General features: G+C 47.6%; 1 protein-coding gene across 1 annotated transcript in view; it reads left to right on the top strand.

The window, feature by feature from the left end:
* Nucleotides 1–27,302, top strand: part of LOC309559173 (acyl-coenzyme A synthetase ACSM3, mitochondrial-like) — a 65,431-nt gene that overhangs the window by 4,382 nt on the left and 33,747 nt on the right. Inside the window, exons 3-6 of the mRNA XM_082262320.1 lie at nucleotides 3,763–3,970; nucleotides 4,048–4,191; nucleotides 7,086–7,242; nucleotides 23,205–23,284. Of these exons, the coding sequence (XP_082118446.1) occupies nucleotides 3,763–3,970; nucleotides 4,048–4,191; nucleotides 7,086–7,242; nucleotides 23,205–23,284 (589 nt within the window). The remainder of the gene's footprint in view (nucleotides 1–3,762; nucleotides 3,971–4,047; nucleotides 4,192–7,085; nucleotides 7,243–23,204; nucleotides 23,285–27,302) is intronic.

Raw genomic sequence — 27,302 nt, 5'->3', positions numbered from 1 at the left:
GGGCTGAGGACTCTGATGTGGGGGGAATGGGGGTTAAGGCTGAGTACTCTAATGTCGGGGGGGGGGGTGAATACTGTAATGGGGAACTGAGGACAATGTGGGGGAGCTGAGTACTGTGATGAGGGGCTGAGGATAGTAATGTAGGGGAGTGGGGTTCTGTAATGAGGGGATAAGAAGGGTGTTGATGTTAAGGCGGTATGATAACACAAAGGGGATCTTGGTGAAGGGAAGGGAACTGTGATGTGCAGTGGACAATGTGGAATAGATGTAAGGATGGGATTGTGATATGGGGCTCAGTGTCACAGGTAGGTCAGCCCCTTCATTTTAATGGGCTGCACTACCCATGTGAAATGCAGGAAAACAAGTCCCTGACCCTTTTTTAAAATTGCGCAGTACCAAGCTGTGCTGAAGTGTGGCGTGTTCCTCTGCGGGCCGGGAACATGTGCAGTTTCACCTGCATTCCCCAGCTGCAGAGATGGGACCGCCTAGGAGAGGGTGCTGTAATGTAAAGGATCTGAATCAAATCACAAACATGATTCGGACCTCCGCTAGAAGAAGATTTTACTAAGTGGACCTCCATGAATTTTAATTCAGTACCCCTGCTATAGGGTGTCGGCTGCAAAGGTAGCCAGAACTGTCTAAGGACGTTGAACAGACTTCAGCTGTTCGGAATGAGGAAGTTAAGGCCTCTATAATTTGTCCAAAGGAAGTCTATTGATTGCTGCCTCCTGACGCTGTGTGAGCTAGGGAGAGGAGGACAGTCAGATGTGTGCCTCCCGACGCTGCGTGAGCCTGGGAGAAGGATTGCTGCCTCCTGACGCCGTATGGGTAGAGGAGGACAGTCAGATATGTGCCTCCCGACGCTGTGTGAGCATGGGAGAAGACCTCCTGAAGTGATGTGCGCTGAGGAGGGTAACAAGTTTGAAGACTACTCAAGGTGAGGTCTTGGATCGTTTCTATGTAAAAAGAAACCAATGGACATTTCCTGTGTGAAGGGGAAATTAATTAAGACTGAAGACTACTCAAGGTGAGGTCTTGGACTATTTCTATGTGAAAAGAAATAAATGAACTGTTTGCTATGTGAAGAGACAAGCAAAGGAATGTCCTCTATGTGAAGAGAAAAGGGACATGTTCAATGGACATTTGTTGTGTGAAGAGAAAATAAATGGACTATTGATGGTCTGCTGTAGGATCAGCAAAGTCTGCCCAACAGTAGTTTGGAGACAGACTTCCGTAGGTAGGTTCCTGTATGTGAGAAGGTAGCCGCCCACAGTGGCAAGGATTTAATTTGTGTTTTATTTTATTTTGATGTTTTTGACGCTTGCACTTGTGTGAAGAAAATTGCATTAATAAACCAAACTGTTGTTTGCAACCACTTCTCGGCTATCTCCCTGTGTAAGGAACCCCCCCAAAGGGGTCATCCACGCCCACCACCGAGCTAATCCCCACAAGAGTTTTTTTCTCTTGCCTCTGAGGCTGGGTTCACACTAGTGCGAATTGGATGTGGGTTTCTCCTCATCCAATTCGCATGACAGGAGAGCGTGCTCGGCTCTCGATGGAGCCGGTTCACACATCTCCGTGGCGGCTGCAGAGCGGATTGCTCATAGTTCCTGTACATCCTTGGTTTAGTTTAAGGTCTGAATTCCGGCAAAAATTCAGGTAACCCCTGCTGTGAGCCACATCCGATTTAAGTGTGAACCCTGCCTGAACGTTGAGCTCAATATATGCCTGCAATCGTCCTAATGTGCATGGACACAGGATAATATTGAGCTGCTTCTGCAGGCAGAACACAAAACTCCAGTAGTAGCAGCGATTTTTAAGCCAGTGTGCATGGAGCCTTAACCAACATTTCTTTTTTCGTATCCCTTACTCAGTTATCTGTTTTTGTGTATGTAGGAAATTAATAATTAAGCAGCTGTCTAGCTTCACTAATTGCTGCACCAGGGCACTATGGCTTTTATGAAAACCTTGCTACACCAGTCCCTGCTTTCAAAGGATTATAAGGTATTTACAGCTGCCATACACAAAAAACTATTTGCACGACTTAGATCAAATCCAATATGCCGTTATTTTTCTGGATTGTGGAGAAAAGTTTTGAAGCACTCAATCAGAAAACTTGGACAAGTATGGGGAACATATAAACTGTATATTTATTCCCAGGATAATATTAAGTAGTTTTATTTCCAGTTTCCCAGGACAAGTAAAAATATTTTTCAATGGACAGATATATGATCAAGCGCCTTGGATGATAACTTTGGATAGGAAATAGGACAATCCCTATGTCCTAAGGGTCACTCTACATGTAAATAGGGTCAATGGAAAATGCTGCTGGTTGCCTGTAGATATACTACATATATATTGAAAGGAAAAGAAAAACTAGCGCAAATTCTCTTGAACCCAAATCTAGCAGAAAACTAATTATATTCTTTTAGATGGGCCAAATAATTAAAATTTGATGCTTTAAAGTGCCAGTGCAAGGTGTCGTAACTTTCTTTATATATGTGATATTACAGTTTTTGATTGAAGTTTTGGGGAAGTGTCTGCCAAGACACATTCTTGCAAAGTTGCATCAGTTCCAGCACCTTTATATTTGGTTATGCACATCAATGTATGTTTTATATAAGTCATCTCATAGGTTTTATGCACTGTAGCCACTTTAATTCGTTTTGTTATTTGACTGCCATCTTGTGGTCAGGACGTTTATTACATAAGGCACATTTATTTAAACTTTGCTATTGTTTGCACATTGCACCCTAATATATATATCATTATATACTAATTACATAACATCTGCCAGTGATAGATACCATTTTTATGGTCTCATTCATAATATATTTTGCACTCTAGCACATATTTTTGCACTTTAGCACACATTCTCCAGTGTGCAGGTCGGTTTCTCATATGTTGAACTTTAGCTAATTTTTTGCACTTTAGCATATATTTTCCAGCGTGCAGGTCTGTTCTCATTTTTTGCACTATACCAGGCTAGGTAAACTAGCTGGTAGTCTTTCCATCTTTTCTCATTTAGTACATTGTCTCTCATACCATATATAAAGAAAGTTACGACACCTTGCACTGGCACTTTAAAGCATCAAATTTTAATTATTTGGTCCATCTAAAAGAATATAATTAGTTTTCTGCTAGATTTGGGTTCAAGAGAATTTGCGCTAGTTTTTCTTTTCCTTAAAAATATTTTTCAAGCTCAAATAATTTTTGAGGCCAGGTATTAATTATGTACTTTATTTAGTTATGGGCAACATAGTGGCTAGCAGTGGAGCTTTGGAGGTATTGGGAGCTGAATTTGATTCCCCTCACAAAGATTGGCTTCATGACATTTGTATCATGTTTGTGAATTTTCACGAAGATTTTTCTTTGAGTTTCCTCTCAGCCAAAAATGTACTGCTAGGTTAAGTAGCTACCTTCAAAGAAGTGACATTAGCTGATGATTGAGGAGAAATTTTCCAACAAGCCCCTTCAACAGAAGTCAATCATTAGATTGACTTCTGACAAGCAGAAGCAGCCACACATGGATCGAAATTTGACCAAATTCCAATCTATTTATCCATCTATAGTGGTGTACAACCACTTTAGGAATTCATAAGTTTCAATATAATGCATTTTTGCTTTTGGGTTTATTACCACTTTAAAAGAATACGCAGTGTATGTATATATATATATATATATATATATATATATATATATATACACACAAAAACTATGAAGCTTTTAGCATGGTGGTGATAATAATGATTTCCATTACAGGTCTGATTTTAATTCCTGGGACAACGCAGCTTACAGCAAAAGACATTTTACACAGACTAAAGACATCAGATGCAAAGTGCATTATTACTCATGATTTCCTGGCACCAGTAATAGACAGCATTGCAGCACAAGCTCCATGCCTGAAAAACAAAATGGTTGTATCTGAAAGTCCAAGGGAGGGATGGCTGAGTTTCCAAGAGCTTCTCCAGTAAATATTTTTAATATATCTTTTCTGCTGTAACACACTAAAATTATGATATGAAACTTTCTTTGAACTGGTTTCAGGGCAGCTAATGACAAACACACCTGTGTGAGGACAAGGAGTACCGACCCAATGACTATCTATTTCACAAGTGGAACAACTGGCGCACCAAAGATGACAGAACATAGTCACTGCAGTTATCCCATTGGATTAACTGTTCATGCAAGGCAAGTAGCATTATGTTATATATATTTCCTCAATACCTTGCTATTAGAAGAATGCAATATTGGAGATACCAATAAACAAGTAACCCGACAGAACTGTTGAGAATATAGGGAGTACATGCCAGGGATATTATCTTATGTATCTTTTACAGCCATCTACAATGTTGGATTCTAGTGAATTTCTCACCTAATGCTTTTTCCAGATATCAATGGAAGTGCATTAAATTTTAATTTCAGGTATGGTTTTTATTGTGCTGGACCAATGTAAGTATGCATGCATGTAGTAGTCAATACTGTTACGGTGATTGCCATGGTTTTCAGGATCCCATGCTCACTGGCCGCAGAGTCTCGGCGCTGCAATTCATAGAATGCATTGCATTTCCCTCAACGCAACACGCTCTCTGATTGATGAGGTGGAGAGGCAGGGCGGTGACATCACAGTTTTCACCTGGTGCAATTAGAGAAGGCTTTGCCTTCATTGATAAAAATGCAGTAAATATTTGTGGTTTCCTCCAATGCCCAACATATCCAGGATATGTGACAGTTTAGATACCCTGATCTTTTTAACCCCTTCCCACCCATGCCATAGCCAAAAGATAGCTACAGCGCGGCTCACCAGTTTTGGGAGGACGTCGATGGATGTCCTTTCATGTGCATACCCCCCATGTGGCCCTCTGGGGTGCACTCTGTGAGTGCTGTGTTCTTTGGACACAGTTAAACACAGATCGTGGTAAAGGACCAATAACAGTGGCCCTTTACTATGTAAAGAACCAATAACAGCAGCCCTTTACTATGTGATCAGCTGTGTCCAATCACAGCTGGTGACATGTAAACCGACGTGCTGGTTATGGGCATTTCTTTCCTCACCTACTGTCTCTGTGTGAGGAAAGGAGAGCCGATAACTGGCAAGTCTGACAGGGTACAGTGAGTACATTGTTTACACTGATAATCAGGGCACTGATCATTAGTGCCTTGATCAGTGCAACCCCATAAATACAAATCAGTGCCCATCAGTGCACTGTACAGTATATATACTGTGTCATTGAGGTGATTTATGTCCAGTGTCAAGAGCATGAGGAGGAGATTCAAGGAGACAGGCAGTTACTCTAGGAGAGCTAGATAGGGCTGTAGAAGGTCCATAACCCATCAGCAGGACCGGTATCTGCTCCTTTGTGCAAGGAGGAACAGGATGAGCACTGCCAGAGCCCTACAAAATGACCTCCAGCAGGCCACTGGTGTGAATGTCTCTGACCAAACAATCAGAAACAGGCTTATTGAGGGTGGTCTGAGGCCCCGATGTCCTCTAGTTGGACCTATGCTCACTGCTCGGGACCGTGAAGCTCGATTGGCATTTGCCATTGAACACCAGAATTGGCAAGTCCGCCGCTGGCGCCCTGTGCTTTTCACAGATGAGAGCAGGTTCTCCATGAGCACATGTGACAGACATGAAAGGGTCTGAGGAGGAGTGGAGAATGTTATGCTGCCTGTAACCTCGTTGAGCATGACTGGTTTAGCGGTGGGTCAGTGATGGTCTGGGGAGGCATAGCCATGGAGAGACGCACAGACCTCTACAGGCTAGACAATGGCACCCTGACTGCCATTAGGTATCAGGATGAAAACCTTGGACCCATTGTCAGACCCTACGCTGGTGCAGTGGGTCCTGGGTTCCTCCTGGTGCACAACCATGCCCGGCCTCATCTGGAGAGAGTATGTATCCAGTTCCTGGAGGATGAAGGAATTGATACAAATGAATGCCCCCCCCCCCCCCCCGCTCGCCTGATCTAAATCCATTAGAACACCTCTGGGACATTATGTTTCGGTCCACCGCCAGGTTGCACCTCAGTCTGTTCAGGAGCTCAGTGATGCCCTGGTCCAGATCTGGGAGGAAATACCGCTGGACACCATTTGTTGTCTCCTTAGGAGCATGCCACAAAGTTGTTAGGCATGCATACAAGCACGTGGGAGCCATACAAACTACTGAGTACCATTTTGAGTTGCTGCAATGACCTTTCAGCAAAATGGACTAACCTGCGGCATCATTTTTTCAGTTTCATTTTTGGGTGTGGGGGCTTTGAATTCAGCCCTCTGTAGGATGATCATTTTCATTTCCATCAAACTATGTGGCATCCTTTTGTTCTTAACACATTACCCAGTCCATATCAGTATAGACATCCAGCATGATATTTTTTCCTATTGAAATCTGATGTATTTTCAAAGTGTTCCTTTAATTTTTTTTGAGCAGTGTATAATTATAGCAGGTGGAAAAACAAAGCTAAATAATGAACTTCAAGGATTTAATAGTGGTACATGTAGTGTGGCTTGGCAACATGGATATGTGACAGGCATGAAAGGACAACATTATAGAAATGTTCATTTATCTGTTGGTCGTGGTCTGACAAAAGTTTGGATAGAGGGGGCAGCTGTAGTCCAAAACAAAAACTGCAGATTGGCTGTCCCTGGCCTATTCAGCCCTGTCAGATACCAACTGCCTACATGTGCATCCTCCCTTGTGAAGTGACAGGCAAGATCATGACCTTTTCAAGCTGTGCTGCCCACCTGGTTTACTTCAGAGGTATAAAGACTAAGACTAAGCCCCTTGGACACTCAGTGGAACCAAGGATCCCACTTAGGTTTCCCTGTGGATGATCTGGCTCTGATCAGAGGAATTTATTGTCTTGCCATTATTGTGGTTTAGAGAAGTGTTATGCTAAAATAAAACCTATAAGGGCATTAAGACAACAAAAAAACAATGAAAGTTTGCTAAACAGTGAGCTCGCCAAACATGGTCAACAATGGCTTCCTAAAATGGGTATTGTCCATTGATAATTATACCTTTATCAATGAATAATAACTATATTACAATAAAAATAGTAAGCAGTAGTGGTTTCCTTTTTTAGGTATTGGCTGGACTTATTACCGTCAGATGTATTTTGGAATGCTTCAGATACAGGTTGGGCAAAGTCAGCTTGGAGTAACGTCTTCTCTCCTTGGATCCAAGGTTCAACTGTGTTTGCCCATGGTATGCCAAGATTCGATGCAGCTGTCATTTTGGAAGTGAGTCACATGAAAGTAGTTTAATGGAGCAGTGATCATTTACCAGATTATGAATCATTAGTATAGATATGTTTGAAAAGTAAAATTGATGAAGTCTGCATAAACACACAGGTCACATTCCCACTGCTTTCAACTAAAGTTAGATGAATGTGTCTGCAAATTGATTCGTGTTCACCTAATTCGCCCCATTCTACAGTCTTATCAGGAAACAACAATGTATCTGTAGGCCTTCTGAGATGACCCTCTGTTTAGGGGAAGAATGGATTGGGCAAAATAGATTTTATTGTTTGTTTGCTAGTCTTCCCTCATGACAAGCTGGAACCCAAAGAGCTCCCCACTATCTTCTCCATAGAAACAAACATGCAAGTTTGCATAAAATAAACTTGTAGGTTTGTTCAACAGTCATTTTACTAACAATCGTTATTTGGTTGACTTGTGTATGCACAGTCAGCCACCATTTGGTCTTTAGGCACATGGTGTAGATTCCACGGGAAGCAGAGGCGGCTCTAGGCTTTGTGAGGCCTTAGGCAAAATTTAGACATGAGGCCCCACTGAATCCCTTTGCAGAGGTTAAGGAGAGAGAGAGAAGACCCCTCACATCAGAGTACTCACTGGGAGGCAGGAGAGACAAGGGAGGGACTGAATAAATGGATGGATGGATGGATGGATGGATCAGGCTTTACATAACTTTTATTGCCATTAGACAGAGGACCAATAGCCCCCTATGTGGTAGCATATAGGTGATAGGTACTCTTGATTAGAGAGAGCCTGGTGGACAGGAGAGGGAGGGTGCAGCCAGGTGGAGGGGGAATGCAGCCAGGTGGACAGGAGAGGGGGGTGCAGCCAAGAGGGGGAGGACAGAGCCAGGTGAACAGGAGAGGGGGGGTGCAGCCAGGTGGGGGCTGGACAGAGCAAGGTGGGCAAGAGAGTGGGGTGCAGCCAGGTGGGGGGGGGGGGGCAGAGCCAGGTGGACAGGAGAGGGAGGGTGCACCCAGGTGGAGGGGGAATGCGGCCAGGTGGACAGGAGATGGGGTGCAGCCAGGTGGACAGGAGAGGGCAGAGCCAGGTGGACAGGAGAGGGGGGGGTTGCAGCTACAGAAGGTGGAGGAGTGTGTAGCCAGGTGGGGGGGGGGGGAAGGACAGAGCCAGGTGGACAGGAGAGGGGGGAGGGTACAGCCAGGTGGGGGGGGGGGGTTGGAAGGACAGAGCCAGGTGGACAGGAGGGAGGGTGCAGCCAGGTGGAGGGGGGATGCAGTCAGGTGGGGGGGGGGCAGAGCCAGGTGGAAAGGAGAGGGAGGGTGCAGCCAGGTGGAGGGGGTTGCAGCCAGGTGGACAGGAGATGGGGTGCAGCCAGGTGGAGGGGGAATGCAGCCAGGGGGAAAAGAGAGGGGGTTGCAGCCAGGTGGACAGGAGATGGGGTGCAGCCAGGTGGACAGGAGATGGGGTGCAGCCAGGTGGACAGGAGATGGGGTGCAGCCAGGTGGACAGGAGATGGGGGGTTGCAGCTACAGAAGGTGGAGGAGTGTGCAGCTAGGTGGGGGGGGGGACAGAGCCAGGTGGACAGGAGAGGGGGGGAAAGAGCCAGGTGGACAGGAGGGGGGGGAGGGGGAAGAGCCAGGTGGAAAGGAGAGGGAGGGTGCAGCCAGGTGGAGGGGGAATGCAGCCAGGGGGAAAAGAGAGGGGGTTGCAGCCAGGTGGACAGGAGATGGGGTGCAGCCAGGTGGACAGGAGATGGGGTGCAGCCAGGTGGACAGGAGATGGGGGGTTGCAGCTACAGAAGGTGGAGGAGTGTGCAGCCAGGTGGGGGGGGGACAGAGCCAGGTGGACAGGAGAGGGAGGTGGGTGCAGCCAGCCAGGTGGAGGGGAGATGCAGCCAAGTGGAGGGGGGGACAGAGCCAAGTGGACAGGAGAGGGGGGGAGGGTGCAGCCAGCCAGGTGGAGGGGGAATGCAGCCAAGTGGAGGGGGGGGGGACAGAGCCAGGTGGACAGGAGAGGGGGGGAGGGTGCAGCTAGCCAGGTGGAGGGGGGATGCAGCCAGGTGGGGGGTGGTAGAGCCAGGTGGACAGGAGAGGGTGGGAGGGTGCAGCCAGCCAGGTGGAGGGGGGATGCAGCCAGGTGGGGGGTGGTAGAGCCAGGTGGACAGGAGAGGGGGGGAGGGTGCAGCCAGCCAGGTGGAGGGGGGATGCAGCCAGGTGGGGGGTGGTAGAGCCAGGTGGACAGGAGAGGGGGGGAGGGTGCAGCCAGCCAGGTGGAGGGGGGATGCAGCCAGGTGGGGGGTGGTAGAGCCAGGTGGACAGGAGAGGGGGGAGGACAGAGCCAGGTGGACAGGAGATGGGGGGTGCAGCCAGGTGGGGGGGGGGTGGACACAGGGCCGGTGCAGGAGAGAGAGGGGAGAGGAGAGAGACTGGTAAGTCACAGTGCTCACTCACTTGGAATGGTACCGGGTGGGGGATGTTATTAAAGCTGGAGGTGGAGAGGACAGAACAGAGGGGAATTGATCCTCTCCACCTAGGACAGTTACCCTTCCCAAACCATCACCTGAGCACAGTGACAGAGCAGAGAAGAGAGGGGTCATCGAAGGAGAGAGGAGGAGGGGAGGTGAATGGGATTTCTGAGTCCCTTACCTTACATAGCAGGTGGAAGACAGAGGATGCAGCATGTCCGAGCAGAGGGCAGAAGCTGTCCAACTTTTCATTTAACAGGCAGATGATTGGTTGCTAGGACCGCCCATACTAACAAATCACAAGCTTTTTTACTTGAAAAGTTTGACAGCTCCCGCCTTCTGCTCGGACATGCTCTCTTCTACATGCTGTGTAAGGATGAAATTGGCGGTGGGGGAAGGAGGACACACATAGGCAGTCTGCCAGATACCACAGCACTTGTCACCTGTGACCTGCACATACTCCCCCTCCCCCCCAGCCTCGTGTACCTGATCAGGGCGGGCCAGGCACAGTCCTCTTGGAAGCAGCAGCACCTTCTCTCCTGCTGGGGGGGGGGGGGGGGGAGTTCTGTTCTGTGTCATCTTATGCATGCAGTGCGTCTGGCAGCACAGCTGAAGTGCTCACTCCTCACCGCTGCATGCATGCAGCCAGCAGGATGCCAGCGCGATGCTCCGGGACCCCACGCTGTGCTGATTTCAGGGAGATCCTTGCTGCCAGGCTCTTTAACTGGGCAAATTAGGCGGCTGCGAGGCCCTTGTGAGTGCGAGGCCTTAGGTGACCGCCTAATTTGCCTAATTAGAGAGCCGCCTCTGACGGGAAGCTTGACAAATGTAAAGCACATAAAATGTTTTATAAGCTCCTGTTAGCATTGAGTTTTCTGCTCAAAAACCCTCTTTTCTCTTTCGTTCATTGACTGACACAGCGCTCCATATTTAGAACCATAGGGTTATATCGCTTCTTACAGGAGTAGGACACTAGGCAGAAAAAACAACCTGGCTACACCTATGGGCAGTCCCCCTCTGCTACAGGCCTTCAGTTTTTTTTTCTGCCTAGTTCAAGAGTAAGGACCTAGCTCCCTGCTGGGATCTTTGTTTCTGCCAATTTTTTTTTTCTCCTGGTGTTTTTTCATGTGAGATCTACAATCGACTGCCAGACTGGGGGACGGGCTGGATGGCTAGATCCAGTGGTTCCCCTCAGTCTGGCCATCGAGTGCACGCAGACCAGAGCTCCACGCTGGGTCAGCCCTGATATAGCCCCACTCGACAGGGGCTGGCCTGCAAGTTTAACGTCTCGCGAGGTCGCATATGCCCGAGTCGCAGCGTTCCTTCTGGCCGCAGCCCTCCATTTCGGTGGTGAGGGTTTCTGTCTAGAGTGGTGCCTGCCTGGTTTCTTTGATGTGGTGAGTATGATGTCCCCCCTCTCCTCTTGGATGCAGGAGGGGGGTTGAATGTGGTTACCCACCCGGGACGGTCAGACCTGCGGGTTCCCCTCCTCCCCCCGGGTCCCCCTCTGTTTTGTGTGGTCCCTGTGGGCCACCACTTTGTCGTAGCGCATGAGACGGTGGTGGATTTTGACTGGTGTGTGCAGCACAGTACCGGTGGGGGAGCGGGTGGGCGCTGCACGTGTGGTTGTCTTTCCGCCCGGGCACCTCTCCCACTGCAGAGTCATGGCCTGGGTTTCAGGGATGCTTTGGCTGGTCCCTGGGAGCCTCGTGGGCATCGCGTGTGGCAGCCATTCTGCCGTGGTCGGCGCCATGCTTTAGGGGCCTGTACTTCTTTTTCTCCCAGGGCCATGCTCGTCCGGCGGTCATTTTTGGTTGGTCCAAGCATTCGCAGGAGCTGCAGCCATGACAGTGGAGCCTCTAGAAAGGTGAAAATGGCTGTGGGGACCCCTCCTCTTTCCCCTGGTGTGCACTCCTGGGTTTTTCTTTTCCCCTGGAGGCCTCATGTAGACCATTGGCTATCTCTGGTGCGGACAGCGCTTCTCTGATGGGGTGGTGAGTCCTGGTGGGATCCCTCCCTCCCTCTGCTGCAGGTTGTGGGGTGCTTTGTCTCTGGGTACCCCTGCGGTAGTGCGGGTGTGGTGCCTCAGGTCCTGGAGTCCTTTGTTTAATGGTTAGAGGTGGCCTTCTGGTGGCATGCTAGCAGAAAACGCGCCCCACACTCCCCTGCCTCATCTGTCTCATCCGATCCTGAATCTGGCTCTGTCGCCGCAGACGTGGCCCACCCTGCGGGGCTTGTAGCCATGCTCCCTGTTTTGTCAGATAGTGAGGATGATTCCTCCACTACTGCAGCAACGCACTAGAAGGTACTGGTTGATGCACTGATTACATCTGTGCGGGAAACTATGAAGATGGAGGATACAGCTGAAGCGACTGTAGGTGGCCGATCCTTTTGGTACTCACAAGCTGTCTCCCACGGTAAAAATGTTTCCTTATCCCTCCTATTTTGACAAGTTTGTCTACAAAGATTGGGAGCACCTAAAACGCGCCTAAAACGTCCCTTTGCGGTTCCTAAACATTTTGCGGTGAGGTACCCCTTTGAAGAGTCACTTCTGAAGAAGTGGGCTGTCCCACCAGTGGTGGACCTTCTTGTCTCCAGAATAAATAAGGCAATCATGATTCCGGTAGAGAAATCCTCAGCTTTTAAAGATCCGGCTGACAGAAAAGCAAAATCTGTGGCCCGCAATATGTTCACTATTGCTGGTTCGGCGCTAAGGGCGGTCCTGGCTATTGCCCTGGTGTCGCAAACTCTAACTGAGTGGGCTAATCTTTTGTGCCATGGTCTGGGGGGTGAGCAGATTCCCCTTGCCTTTTTTGAGTTGGTGGACCAGTTGGTCCAGGGGCTGCAATTTGTCTGCGATGCCTTTCTGGATGCAGACCCCTTGATTTCTAAGCTCTGTTTCGAGTGGTGCTGGCTTAAGTGTTGGTCTGCGGACCAAACCTCTAAAAAAGCTCTAACTGATTTGCCCTTTCAACGCGATCACCTGTTTGAGGCTACCCTGGATGACACCATTAAGAGTTTCATAGGGGGGGGGGGGGAAGCACATTTCCTCCACGGTCTGGGAAGGGGAAGGAGCCTCGTCGCAAATGCGGCCCTTCTTTCTCGGCACATAAAACGTTTTTTCGGCCCTCAGGGTCCACTGACAAGGGTTTAAAACCTTTCATTCCCTCCTCGGAGGTTCCAAGTGGCCCTGGTCTGGCAAGCCAAGAGCGGACAAGGCCCCTTTAGCATGAAGGTGCGCCTTCACCCATGCCTGGGGTGGGGTGGACATCTTTGTTGGTTTCCGGGCCCGTGGACCTCCTTGGTGAACGACAAATGGGTCCACAAAGTAACTCTGTCCGGTTACAAAATAGTTTCGTTCTTGCCCTCTGGAAAGGTTCTTTCCCTCCAGTATGCGTCTCTCCCGAACCGGCTGCAAGCTCTCTCGGGGCGGTGCAGGACCTGTTGCTTCAGGGTGGGATTGTCCCAGTTCCAGTATTGGAACGGTTTCAATGTTTTTATTCAAACCTGTTTACAGTCCCAAAGCAGGAGGGCAAGGTTCGTCGGATTCTGGACCTCAAGGCCTGAACTGTTTTGCGCGGGTACAGAAATTCAGAATGAAGTTCATGCGCACAGTGGTGGCAACCCTACATCAGGAGGATTTCCTAGCCTCTAACGACATCAAAGATGCTTACTTGCACATTCCAATCTGTGCCCAACACGAGCGTTTCCTCCGCTTTGCTGTGGGAAAGGAGCGCTATCAGTTTGTGGCGTACGCTTTGGTCTCGCCTCTGCTTCTCGGGTCTTCACAAAAGGTGTTGGCCCCAGTTTGGGCTTTCTACGTCAGCGGGGGATTGCTGTGCTGGACTACTTGAACGACCTTCTCTTGCAAACCTCATCTGCATTGATGGATGTCATGGAGGTCACTATCCAGACCTTGAAGGAGTTCAGTTGGCTTCTAAACTACCAGAAGTCTGCTCTGATCCCATCCAGGAAATTTGATTACCTGGGTCTGACTCTGGATTCAGTTCTGGCCAGGGTGTTTCTTCCTCTGGACGAACTCCATAAGTTGCATGCTGTGATTTATCTGTTGCTGTCCCACAGGAGGTCCTCCCTCCAGACTTGCATGGAAGTGCTGGGCCTGATGGTGTCTACCTTCGAGATGGTCCCATTTTCACAGTTCCATATGCGATCTCTATAGAGGGAGATCCTGGTGAAAGGGGACAAGTGTCCAAAGCCTCTGGAAAATCAGATCTGGGAAACCAGGGGGTCCCTGGTCTGGTAGCTTCATTCTCCGACTCTTCGACAGGGCAAGTTTTTTCTCCCCTCGTGTTTGATACGTTCCTTGTGTTCACTACGGACGCCAGTCTGTCTGGGTGGGGAGCTGTCCTGGGGCATACCTCCGCTCAGGGTTGTTGGACACTGGAAGAATCCAGACTGCTAATCAATGTTTTGGAACGTCAGGCGATCAAGCTGTGCCTGGATTACTGGACGGATCGGCTCCGGGGGCTCCCGGTATGGATCCAGTCGGACAATGCCATGGCGGTGGCTTAGGTTAATCACTAGGTTGGAAAAAAAGTGTGTTGGCGGCTCTTAAGGTTTCTGGCAGCATTCTCTGGTGGGCAGAACGCTTCAATCCGGCCCTTTCCACCTTACACATTCCAGGTGTGGAAAATTGGCAGGCAGACTATCTCAGTCGGTAGGCATTGGATCAAGGGGAGTGGTTCCTTCACCTGGAAGTGTTCATCTGATAGGTCTGTAGTGGGGCACCCCCGAGGTGGACCTGTTGGCATCTCAGCTCAACAGAAAGGTACCGAGGTTTGTGGCAAGGTCAAAGGATCCTCTGGCGGACGCCACAGATGCTCTGGTGGCCTCGTGTAGCCAGTATCGTCTGATCTACCCCTTTCTTGCTCTCAAGCTTCTTCCATGGCTTCTGCCCATGATCGAGGCCGAAGGGATTCCAGTCATTTTGGTGGCCCCGGACTGGCCTCGCCGGACTTAGTGCGATTGGTCGCTGACGTCCCTAGGAGGCTGCCTCTCAGGGAGGACCTGCTTTCTCAAGGGCCGATCTTCCATCCTGCTTTACCATCGCTGGCTTTGACGGCCTGGCTGTTGAAAACCAGGGGGATAGAGGTTTGCCTGGGTCAGATATTCTGACTATGCTGAATGTTAGGAAGTCATATGAGGTGCTAGAGACCTAAAGCTAGTGTGTGCCACATCCCTGGTAAAGATACACAAAAGCGGGGGTTCCCCTGATTGGGACTTTATAGGCACATAAAAATTTTTAAAAAATAGATTTTGAAAAAATAACAACTTTTATTTGATAACAACGTAGAACAGGTTAAAAAACAGTGTGCAAGCAGATAAAGACAGGTAGAATAACCACAAATCGCTTGAACTATAAACCCGACATGTTTCGAAGCCAGAAATGTTTGCTCCTTCTTCAGGGGATGGTTCAAAACGGTACTCTAGTAATAGATAAATTGACATGTAAAAAACCATAATTTGTAAGGGTTTTATACATTAAATAGTGACTATAAAAGTTCACATGATAAATAACAAAAGTAGCGAGTACTTACAGGGTTAAATCATAGCTTTGCTTAGGTAGCCTGCACAATTAAAAACATCTGGTGGGTGCGGGTATATTTGGCGACATATATAACACAGTGCTGATAATGAATAGATACACTGGTCAATGGACCACAGCTGTTGGGTCAGGCGAGTGCCACACAAGCACTGGACATCTGAAGTCCTCAAATTGGAGGAGCCAGGAGCGATCTCTTAAGACAGGTATATGTCAAACAAATGGGTACCGCCGATCTGAAAAGTAGGCAGATCAAGGCTGGTTAGTTTAAGTATTGATTAATAATAAAGGGTAAATTGACTGGCAACATTTAAAGATATATGAAAATCTATAGAAATGTATAATAGCAAGGCTACATAAAGAGCCAGGAAAAATGGATTAAAGTTGCTAAGTGGAAAAGCAACTTTAATCCATTTTTCCTGGCTCTTTATGTAGCCTTGCTATTATACATTTCTATAGATTTTTATATATCTTTAAATGTTGCCAGTCAATTTACCCTTTATTATTAATCAATACTTAAACTAACCAGCCTTGATCTGCCTACTTTTCAGATCGGCGGTACCCATTTGTTTGACATATACCTGTCTTAAGAGATCGCTCCTGGCTCCTCCAATTTGAGGACTTCAGATGTCCAGTGCTTGTGTGGCACTCGCCTGACCCAACAGCTGTGGTCCATTGACCAGTGTATCTATTCATTATCAGCACTGTGTTATATATGTCGCCAAATATACCCGCACCCACCAGATGTTTTTAATTGTGCAGGCTACCTAAGCACAGCTATGATTTAACCCTGTAAGTACTCGCTACTTTTGTTATTTATCATGTGAACTTTTATAGTCACTATTTAATGTATAAAACCCTTACAAATTATGGTTTTTTACATGTCAATTTATCTATTACTAGAGTACCGTTTTGAACCATCCCCTGAAGAAGGAGCAAACATTTCTGGCTTCGAAACATGTCGGGTTTATAGTTCAAGCGATTTGTGGTTATTCTACCTGTCTTTATCTGCTTGCACACTGTTTTTTAACCTGTTCTACGTTGTTATCAAATAAAAGTTATTATTTTTTCAAAATCTATTTTTTTTTAAATTTTATGTGCCTATAAAGTCCCAATCAGGGGAACCCCCACTTTTGTGTAATGTTAGGAAGTCTACCTCAAAGATTTAATATCATACGTGGAAAGCATACATTTTGTGGTGTGAGTTGATCCTTGTTCACCCTCATTCCTTTTTAGTGGCTCGGATTTTGACCTTCCTTCAACGAGGTGTTGAGCAGAAGTTGGCCTTGAGTACCATCAAGGGCCAGGTGTCTGCCTTGGCGGTCTTCTTTCAACGACTCTTAGCCACGCATTTATTGCGTACATTCATTCAATGGGTTCGACACCTGATGTCAGTGCGGTCTCTACCACCATGGGATTTGAACTTGGTGCTCTCAGTTCTCCAGAAGCCTCCCTTGGAAAATATTCAGGAGATCCCCCTGCATACACTGTCTCAGACGGTGGCTTTTTTGGTGACTATCACCTCTGCTCGCAGGGTTACGGAACTGGTGGCGTTATCTTGTCTTACCCCCTACTTAGTGGTTCACAAAGATAAGCTGGTTCTTCCTCCACACCTTTCAATCCTACCTAAGGTTGTCTCGGTCTGACTTCTATTTGAATGAAGACATTGTGTTGCCTTCTTTGTGTCCCAGGCCCACTCATCCCAAGGAATTTGCGTTGCATGCCCTGGATGTGGTTCGGGCAATTTGGGTGTATTTGGCAGCCATGGAGTCTTTTCGGAGGTCAGAATCACTGTTTGTGAATTACGGACAGGCCAAGAAAAGGACAAAGGACTGTCTGCTTTTCCTGCGACCATTTCCATATGGATCAGACAGACAGTGACTCAGGCATATTCTATCAAGGGTCAGGTTCCTCCTTTCCCTGTAACGGTGCACTCTATTAGGGCACTTAGTGCTTCTTGGGCCTTCCGTCATCAGGCGTCAGTGGCGCAGGTTCGCAAGGCGGCCACTCGGTCGTTGGTGCACACTTTCATTCAATTTTACAAAGTGGATGTTTTGGCATCTGCAGATGCTTTTTTTGGTTGCATGGTTTCGCAGGCTGCTGTTTAGAGGGTCTGTTCCCTCTTTGGGGTTGTATTGTTCAGGTTGGGCTCCAGTTGTTTTTTTTTTTGTTGAGCTCCTGTTACCTGGTTGGCTTCTTGTGTCTAGCCTTGGGTTTTTTTTTTTTTTGCCCCCCCCCCCCCCATGTTTTTGGCACTGCTCAGGGATGTCCCTATGATTCTGAATATGGAGCGTCAATGAACGAAAGAGAAAAACTGAATTTTTGTAAAATCTTACCGTAAAATTCCTTTCTCTGAGTCCTCCGACAGTCGCCGCCCACTCATTCAGTCTTCACCAATGGGGTATTGACTTCATCTCCATAGGAGCAAGCTAGGCATAAGACTTGTTAAAAACAAAGTAATTTACATAGACACACCTATGGGGCTGTCCCACTGGTCCAATACTCCCTGCTATCAGCATTCCCAACTCAGTTTGGTAACAAGAACCCCAATAGAGGTGCGGGGGCGGCGACTGTCGGAGGACTCAGAGAAAGGAATTTTACGGTAGGATTTTACAAAAATTCAGTTTTCTCTTACGTATTCTGACAGTCACCGCCCACTCATTCAGTCTTCACCAATGGGGATGTCCCAAAGCAGTGTAGACATGAGGGGTGGGAAACGTGACCGTCATAAAGGCAATGCAGCACCCACGTTAGAGAAAGGAACCTTACGTGAACCGCAAGGTAATCCTCTGGGCAACAGAAAGCTCAACAAGAGCAACGACCCAGGAAGCAAATAACCAAAGGGGGAGAATCAACAACCCCCAACAGACAGGGACAGGCAACGACCTGACCCCATCAAGGCACTGCCGCACATAGAACTTTGCGGCCAAAAGAGGCATCTGCTGATGCCAGAATATCCAGTTTGTAGAATTTGGAGAAGGTGTGCACACCTTGCCTTGCACACCTGGGCCACCAAGGCCTGATGCCGGAAGGCCCAGGACGCACTCACCACCCTGGTAGAGTGCGCCTTGACAGGAAATGGTGGAACCCATTCCTTAAATGAATAGGCCTGTACAATGGTATGTCTGATCCATTTTGAAATGGTCGCCGCAGACGCAGCCATACCTTTCCGAGGTCCCTCGGGAAGGACGAAAAAGAGAATCCGACTTCCTGAAGGATTCAGTAGACGACAGGTACACCCTGATCACCCGGACCACATCCAGGGAGTGCAGAGCAAACTCCTTAGGATGTTTAGGATTCGCACACAGCGAAGTCAAGACAATATCTTCGTTAAGGTGGAAATCCGAAACCACCATGGGAAGAAAAGATTGGTTAGGTCGCAAGACCACCTTATCCCTATAAACCACCAGATAGGGGGATCGGCAGGACAGGGCCGCCAACTCCGACACTCTGCGAGCAGATGTGATTGCCACCAGAAAGGCAACCTTTCGTGACAGCACAGGCAGAGGAATCTCCCTGATGTTCTCAAAGGGAGGACGTTGCAAAACGGACAGGACCAAGTTCAGGTCCCAAGGAGGTAAAGGTGCCCTCCTAGGAGGAGCCAAATGACGCACCCCTTGAATAAAGTGCGTATCAAGGAGTTCAACGCCAAAAGGCGTTGGAAAAGAATGGCCATTGCCGACAACTGACCTTTGATCGTGGTCAGCGCAAGACGCTGGTCCACACCAGATTGCAGGAAGGCTAGCACCCTTGCCACCGAAAAGGAGCGAGGATGGAAGCCCCTGGACTCACACCAGGCAAAATAAGCCTTCCAGGTACAGTAATAGATCTTACCGGACGAAGCCTTCCTAGCCTTAAGTAGGGTAGGAATGACCGCTGCAGAGAGACCTCGACCTCTCAGGACCTGGCTTTCAACAGCCACGCCGTTAAAGCCAGCGACTGAAGCAGGATGGAATATCGGCCCCTGAGACAGCAGATCGTCTCATAACAGGAGCCGCCAGGGAGGCTCGACCACCAGTTGCATGATGTCCACGTACCAAGACCGGCGCGGCCAGTCCAGGGCCACCAGAATCACCAACTTCGGTTCCGAGACCAACCTGCGAAGGAACCTGGACAACAACTGGATCGGGGGGGAAGGCATAAATCAGACGATACTGATTCCAAGGCACCACCAGCGCATCCGAGGCGTCTGCCAGAGGATCTCGTGTTCTTGCCACGAACCTCCCCACCTTGTTGTTTAGCCGGGACGTGAACAGATCCCCATCCGGGGATCCCCACTTCGCACACAGCATTTGAAACACCTCCGGGTGCAGGGACCATTCCCCCTGGTCCAGGGTCTGGCGGCTCAAATAATCGGCCTGCCAATTCTCCACATCCGGAATGTGAACTGCTGAAATCGTCGGGACATGTGTTTTGGCCCAAGACAGAATTCCGGTCACTTCCTGGGCCGCCCGGGCACTCCGAAAGGTAACACCACAAACTGATAGTGTTCCTCCGCAATTGCAAAACGGAGGTACCTCCAGCCTGCGCGGCTTTTGACTTCCCTGCCCAAGGCTTCCTCTGGCCGCCATGGCCTTTAAAGGGTTTTCCCTTATCCTGTACTTTGAAGGCACGAAAGGACCCCTGGTTCGGTTTAAAGGAAGGGCCCTGCTTACCGCGGAACCCTTAGGATTCTGGGGCAGCAGAGTGCTCCCGCCCCCAGTGACCCCCTCAGCCAATTCATCCAGGGATTCCCAAAAAAGACAAATTCCCGCATAAGGGATGTCAGCCACCGTCTTCCTGGAAGTCTGGTCAGCCGACCAGCTCTTCAGCCAAATCAAGCGACGGTTAAGCACCGCGACACCAGACAGGTGCGCGTTTAAAGGGGCCTCATCTAAGGCCGCGTCACACAGGTACATAACCGCCTGACTAATCTGGTCCACCATCTCCAAAGTAGTAGGGGGGGCAGAGTCAGCCACGAGGGTGCGTCTAAGCACCTTGGTCCAATCCGCCACAGCCGGAGACACAATGACAGAGGCGAAAATAGGTTTTAGCATGGAACCCGCCACCATATAGGCATGGCGGGCAAGAGATTCCAACTGCCTATCCGTAGGGTCCCTAAACACCGGAGAATCCTCGGTGGGTACCAGAGTGGCCCTGTTCAATCAGGACACAGTATGATCCACTTTAAGGGGCCACAGACCAGCGCGAATCCGTAGGAGACGCAAAGGGGTAACGGATTTGAAACCGTTTTGGCACCACAAAATTGCGCTTCAAATTGCTCCATTGTTCATTCACAGTTTCGTGAAACTCAGCGGGGCAAGGAAACACCTGCGCCGCCTTTCGGGACCTGCGAGTACCAAAAGAGGACCGCTTGCCCGGAGGATTGGGCTCATCCTCTAAATGTAGTGTATCTTTGATGGCAGTAATCAGCGCAGCCATAGCCGCGCGTTCTTCGGCCGCCCCAGGGGGGGAATCATCCACCCCCACATCCTCCGCCTCCCCCTCAGACTGAGAAGAGCGAGATCCCTCAAGGGGCACACTGTCTATGGCAACCATGACCGATTCAGAATCAGAAGAAAGAGAGACCCTAGGCCTTTTTCTAGTATCCCGTTCAGACATCAAAAGATCCACCTTGGACGCTAAAGTCGCAAGTGCGGCAGTCAGAGCAGAAGATTCAGAGGAACCTGAATCATCCAACAAAGCTGGGGGAAATTTGCGGTCCTGGGACTCCATAATAAAAAACTTTTTTTTTTTCAAGGTACTGGCCCTTTAAGCGCACCGCGATCCCCCGCAGTACACCGCTATGAAGGATACGGCAAGCAGACCCACAAACAGGAATAAGCTGACAGCCAGAAGATATTCCCACAAAAAAACAGCAAGACAGACCCCACAAGTGTTACCACACGCCTGCAGATCTCCTCTGTACAGAACAAGGAAATGATGTCACCGCAGGAGGCTGAACTAGGACTTCAGACTAAGGAAACTTGATTGCCCATAGAAAGTAATGGGAGGCTTCGGGAAAATGGCCGCCAACATGTGCTCAGAAGAAAACACAGTGCCACATACAAGATGGCGCCGTAAGGCGCCAAAACACGCTACACACATCGCTGTAGAAGCGCCCACAGAGAAGCCAGCATGCTGCCCACACCTAAAATGGCGGACCGGCATTTTTTAACCCCGCAGCGGTCGCCACATGTGTCTGCACCTCCACAAACACCAGAAGTGTCACACAGGAGAGGCACCCGCACAAAACACCCCCACATAGCGAGCTATCTGTGTTAGAGCCCCCGCAGGGACCGGGAGAAAGGGAGCCCCAAAAACGCACAGACATGAGGGGATACCACAGACACACAGGACTGCCAGCCCCAGACAGATGCCCCACACAGAATGTACTTACCGTACCCGATGGCGTGGGGTGCCTCACATCGACAGGAAACCTCCCACACCAGATGGCGGGGGTGCCGTCAGCCAAAAATGCAGGACGCTAGCAACGCACGGAACCGTGGGTGAGACGTCCAGGCGAGGTGGCCTCCTCGCAGGCTTTCATCCTTGTCAAAGCTACATCGTAGCGAAACATGTAGTTGTGGCAACGGGAGGCTCCAGAGAAGCGAGTGTACTACTTTCCCCGTTCCGTCCGGCTTCCTGTCTGTCTCTGCGGCTGACTTCCGGCCCCCTTTTGTGACGTCATCTGAGTGCGGCTCCCGGTGTTCACGGCGGACACAGCGGGAGTCTAACACATCGGCTCCGGTCTCAGGAAGCGGCCGCACACTGGACCGTGTGAGCCTTCACAATCGAGGACCGCCTTGTTTCAATCCGAGAGTGCCCCCTTCTCCCCTCCATCGGGATTTAGAGGTACTTGTGTCCCATGACTTTCATCAGGGACTTTTCATAGCATGGCTAGGAGATACAGAGGCTTCAAGGTACGGCTGGACAGTATGCAATTTGTTTTAATTTATTCTGGATTTGCTCAATAAATTCTTAAAGACTACACATGTGAGCTTCGTTTGGGGTGTTTCCATTCTATTCATGCACGCCAGAGCGCCATCCTTTCTTCTTGATTGTGAGGAGATCGCTCCTTAACCAATGCAAAATGCTTCTGAGATATTTTCACATTGACATGTAGGGAATAAAGACAAAGAGCATGACTTTTATTAAAAACAATTTATGGGATATACTGGAAATACCCCCTGCCACCACTTCCCCGACTTAAGATCGTCACGATAGGCCGACCGCTACGGATATAGGTGGGATTCGGGATACAGGTGGATGTACCCTAATATTTTCTCTCTTCCTTCTATCCTTCTATTAGTACAATATTCTCTTCCCTCACCCTTTTTTTTTTTTTTTGTCTCTGTCCTAGCATGGATTTCATATGGTGCAATACCCGGATGGGTTATGTAAGAGAACGCAATCAATACTTGAATGACATACATTAGATTTGCGCAATAATTAATATTCTTGAAATAGTTAGGTGCTACAGGTTTATCTCTCAGGAATCTTTTTTATTATCTGAATTTGAATGTTGTATGTCCTATGAGCTGGCACCCAATATGACTCTAGTCAGTTTAAGTGTGAATTTTCCCTATTCTTCTACTTGTTTTGTTAGCAACTTTCTGTGATCATCTTTTGAAAATCAATAAAAATTCGCAGTTTTAAAAAAAAAGTTTGAAAGAATAAAGCTGTCTGATTTCTAAAGGCTATGTATACAATTTTGTAATGTTTTTGCAAATAGGAACCTTCATAAACTAGCCAGTCTTTTCTGTTCTGTATTTTACTTTGCATCCCATTGATTTTTATTTTTTATCCACATAAGTAGCAGAACTCAGGCTTTTGTAGGCTTACGTTTTGCTCTATGTAAAGTCAGTACAGGAAATGTAATGTGTAAACAAGCAACTTTAATCACAGATGTTCTATACTGTACATTAAGTAACATACTGTATTTCATGGAAACAAATGTTTCTCTTTTTTATACAGACACTTGCCAAGTACCCTGTCACAACATTCTGCGCAGCTCCAACTCTTTATCGCATGATGGTGATAAACAACCTTGACAGGTAAAAAAATGTTTTACGCAAGATTGAATAAAGAACTTCAAAGCAGTAATATGGTGTAAACCACACTGTGAATTGTGAAAGATAGTAACTTTTTGCAAGATGGATTGTTACACTGTACTTGCAGTTGTAGCTTTTCTTTTTTTTTTTTATAAAGAAGAGAGGTTGTATTTCTTCTAGCAAACTCACCAATTCATCCTTGCATGTGTCTCTTAGGGACCGTTTACACCAGAAACTGCGCGTTTTTGCATGTGCAGTGACGTGCATTTTTTATGCACATTTGCATGCATTTTTTCTAAGCTCCCATTTTGTCACTTCCTTCTTCTTTGAGCTTTTATGTGCACTACGCTGTGTTGCAGTGCATTTTCATGCATTTCTGTGCATTTGCAATTCAGAAAAATGCAGCAGTCTGTACGTTTTTCACTGCGCTGCACTGCAATAGTGTGAACTATGCCCATAGAATAACCTGGATTTTGGACTGTCTATGTAATTGGAGTGCAGTAAAAAGTGCATCCCACTGCATCTGGTGTGAATGGGCCCTAATTATTTTTAAGAACCTCCCTATCCAGTAATTTACTTTTTTGAATAGCCAAAACCCTATTTAAAATTTTGGGTACGGAAGGGTTAGAACCCCTGATATTTTTTTTAAATGCTTCCTTTGAACCAACTGGGGAGATTTAGAGCCCGTTTACGCTAGAATGCAGTGCAGGAAACCTGCATTCCTGTGCAGTTTCCCACACTGCATTCCAATCACACTGCCCTCGCAATCTGCAGCGGGTGTCAGTGCAAAGGTAACGATACCCCAAACGCAGGTTGCAAATGAAGTACGTTTGCCCACACCAGACAGGCAGAATAGGGAGCCTCTATCTAAATGCAAACTATATTAAAAAGTGACATTATGAATAAAATCATTGAACTCACTAGATGTAGGTGAATAGTGTGCATGTCATCTTTAGAAGAATGGAAGGAAGTGCAGGAAGGAAGGATTTTCTTCCTGTCACTTTTTAATACAGTTTGCATTTAAATGGAACTGCCCTCTTTTGCTTGTCCTTCCTTTATGTGTATTATGTTCTCAGGACCTGATTTGGGGAGCAACCACCATTGAACTCACCCATTTTTTCCTGTATATTAACTCTCACTCCCTAATCTCCCTTGACAGTCAATTGTGTGTCCCAGTAGCGCTGTAGCCTTGCTAACTTCTTTGTGTGAGGTGCGATTTCAGCTCATTCAAAATATGCAATGATCTGCTGGGAAACCTTGGGTCCTGCCATTCATGTGGATGTTACTTTGATGTATACCATCTACTCAAAACATTGTTGCTGACCAAGGACACCCCTTCAAGGTAACAGCCTTCCCGGAAGGCAGTGGCCTCTTTCAGCAGGATAATGCTCCCTGCCACACTAGAAAATGGTTCAAGACTGGTTTGAAGATAGCAACGAGTTTGATGTGTTAACTTGGACTCCAAATTCCCCAGATCTCAATCCAATTGAGCTTCTGTGGGATGTACTGGAAAAAAAAAGTCTGATCAATGGTGCCCAAGCTTGGAATTTACAGGACTTAGAGGATCTGCTACTGATTTGTTGGTGCCAGATACCACAGCATACCTTTTGGAGGTCTAGTGGCGTCCATGCCTCGACGGGTCAGGGGTGTTTTAGTAGCAAAATGGGATGTTTTGGCAACAAAAAGGGGACCTGCTCAATATTAAGTAGGTGGTCATAAAGTTATGGTAGATCGGTGTAAATAAAATCTGCCATTTACTTTAGATATTATTTATGTTTTAGAGCAATATCTTATCTATTGATTTATTGCCATATGTGCTTTATATCAAGTAGTAAATAGTTGACAACAGGGATGCTTGTCCCTGTCTATGAACTTTCAGCACTGCAATGGCTAACAGCTTCAGGTCTTCATGCAAAACAGCAGTTCAGATGATCTGATAGGGACATGCCCAATCCTTCCCCCTCCTCCATTGAGAAAACTTCACGGCTTACACTGCTAGTAACCAATCTTTGAATGGGGGAGGGTTTGATCAGTCACAGGATTCTCTCCCCCATTCACAGATGGCACTTTCTATATACAGGTTCATCTAATGAAATTAGAATATTATCAAAAAGTTAATTTTTTCAGTAATTCAATTCAAACTCATGTATGTTATATAGATGCGTTACACATGATATACACTATATATGATGACAAATATGAGACTTTTGTTTTAGACTGTCCTGTTGACAGTCCTTAAGTTATATGCCTAATGTTGTTTTCAAATATATATGGGCTACATAGTATTAACATATGGTTATGATTGAATCTTTGTATACCCCTAGACACTTTACGTTGGTATGGTGGATACCCGGGGGGACTGGACCTCGGGCGCCTATGGAGGGCGGGGAGGGGGGGGGGGCAGGACCGGCCACAGTGTTGTTCCCAGTGGGGTGGTCGGATGCTGCCCTGTCTCCTCAGCTCAAAGTGGGGAATTTTGTTGTTTGGGCCTAGTCCTTTCGGGGATCTTGCTATTATGGAGCAGGGGGTACACTCTGTTCGTAAAGTACTGTACGGAATACCTTTTCTTGTGTACTACTATTCAGACCTTATGTACATGTAGCATTTGATTACTGTTTGTTATATTGAAAATTTAATAAAAACTATTGAAAAGGATATACACTATATAAATATATACACTATATAAATATTGGGACGCCTGGCTTTACACCCACATGAACTTTAATTGCATCCCATTCTTAGTCTGTAGGGTTCAATATTGAGTTGGCCCACCCTTTGCAGCTATAATAGCTCCAACTCTTCTGGGAAAGCTGTCCATAAGGTTTAGGAGTGTGTCTTTGGGAATGTTTGATCATTCTTTCAGAAGCACATTTGTGAGGTTAGACAATGATGTTGGAGAGAAGGCCTGGCTCACAGTCTGCGCTCTAATTTAAGACAATGTTCTATCTGGTTAAGGACAGGTGTCACGGAGCTTACCTTTGTTGGAGTCTATAACGCAGAGATGTACGCTCACCCTTGCAGATATCCACAGTCCAAGGTGACCAGGTAAGAAAGCCACCTGGGCTGTGAATTTGTGCACGAGGGCTTGGCAGGGAAGGTGCTCCAATAAGCAGGACTAGCAGGAATACAATGGGAAGGGAAGTCCAGGAATAACTGTAGTCACTGGATGACACAAGTCCAGATAAGGATCATAGGAACAACAAGGAGCGAAGGTAAGGATGGAAGCCGGAGTCAGTCTGGAACACACGCTTGGGAAACAGGAACAAAGTCTGTCAAACAGGAACAATGATCAGGAACACAGGAACAAGGATCAGCAATGAACTGACACTGCTCTAAGCGAGAGACAGTGTTTTATAGCTTGCTTAATTGAGCAATTAGCTTCAGGTGGACAATGATAGACAAGAGCACACTCAGGTGAAGTCCAGCCCCCTAGTGCTGCAGGCAGTACCAGATTAACAAGACTGGATCCATATGAGCTGAACTGTGGCTCAGAGGTAGGATAACAGGACAGAATGTCAAAGTACACAGATTCAAATCCCATGTCAGGTACTTAGCAGCAACCACGCCTGGCTGTCGGTAAGCCATGGCGAGAACCGTGACAGTCCCCCCTCTTTAAAGACACCCTCCGGACAGGAACAGGTTCTTTGCAGAGGTCTTTTACAGGATAGGCATTCGCAGCTTTTAATACTTCCTCAAACAACTTCAGGTCCTCCTTACGTACCACAGTGCCATTAGAAGCATATGTGCAGTCAGGTGAAAGAACTTCGTTGTCAGGGCAGGAAGTAATGAACGTGCTTGCTAGAACAGGAGTTTCTTTGGAAAGAGGTACAGATGTTACTGGAGCTGGAGGAGGGACTTCCACAGGGGTATTGGTTTCAATGATTGCCATAGTCTGGGTGCCCTTTTCAGACACAGAACGGGGACAGAGCTGGCAGCAACCTTGGCAGTTTCCAGGCTGTGTTTCTGGGAAGACGGGACGGATCTGCATGGTATCCACTGGGAGATCCTTAGACCTGGATGG

Source organism: Pelophylax lessonae, assembly GCF_965119305.1.
Source record: "Pelophylax lessonae genome assembly, chromosome: 6".
Taxonomy (NCBI): domain Eukaryota; kingdom Metazoa; phylum Chordata; class Amphibia; order Anura; family Ranidae; genus Pelophylax; species Pelophylax lessonae.
Note: the sequence above shows the minus strand (reverse complement) of the source record. Positions and strands in the feature narration are given on the sequence as shown.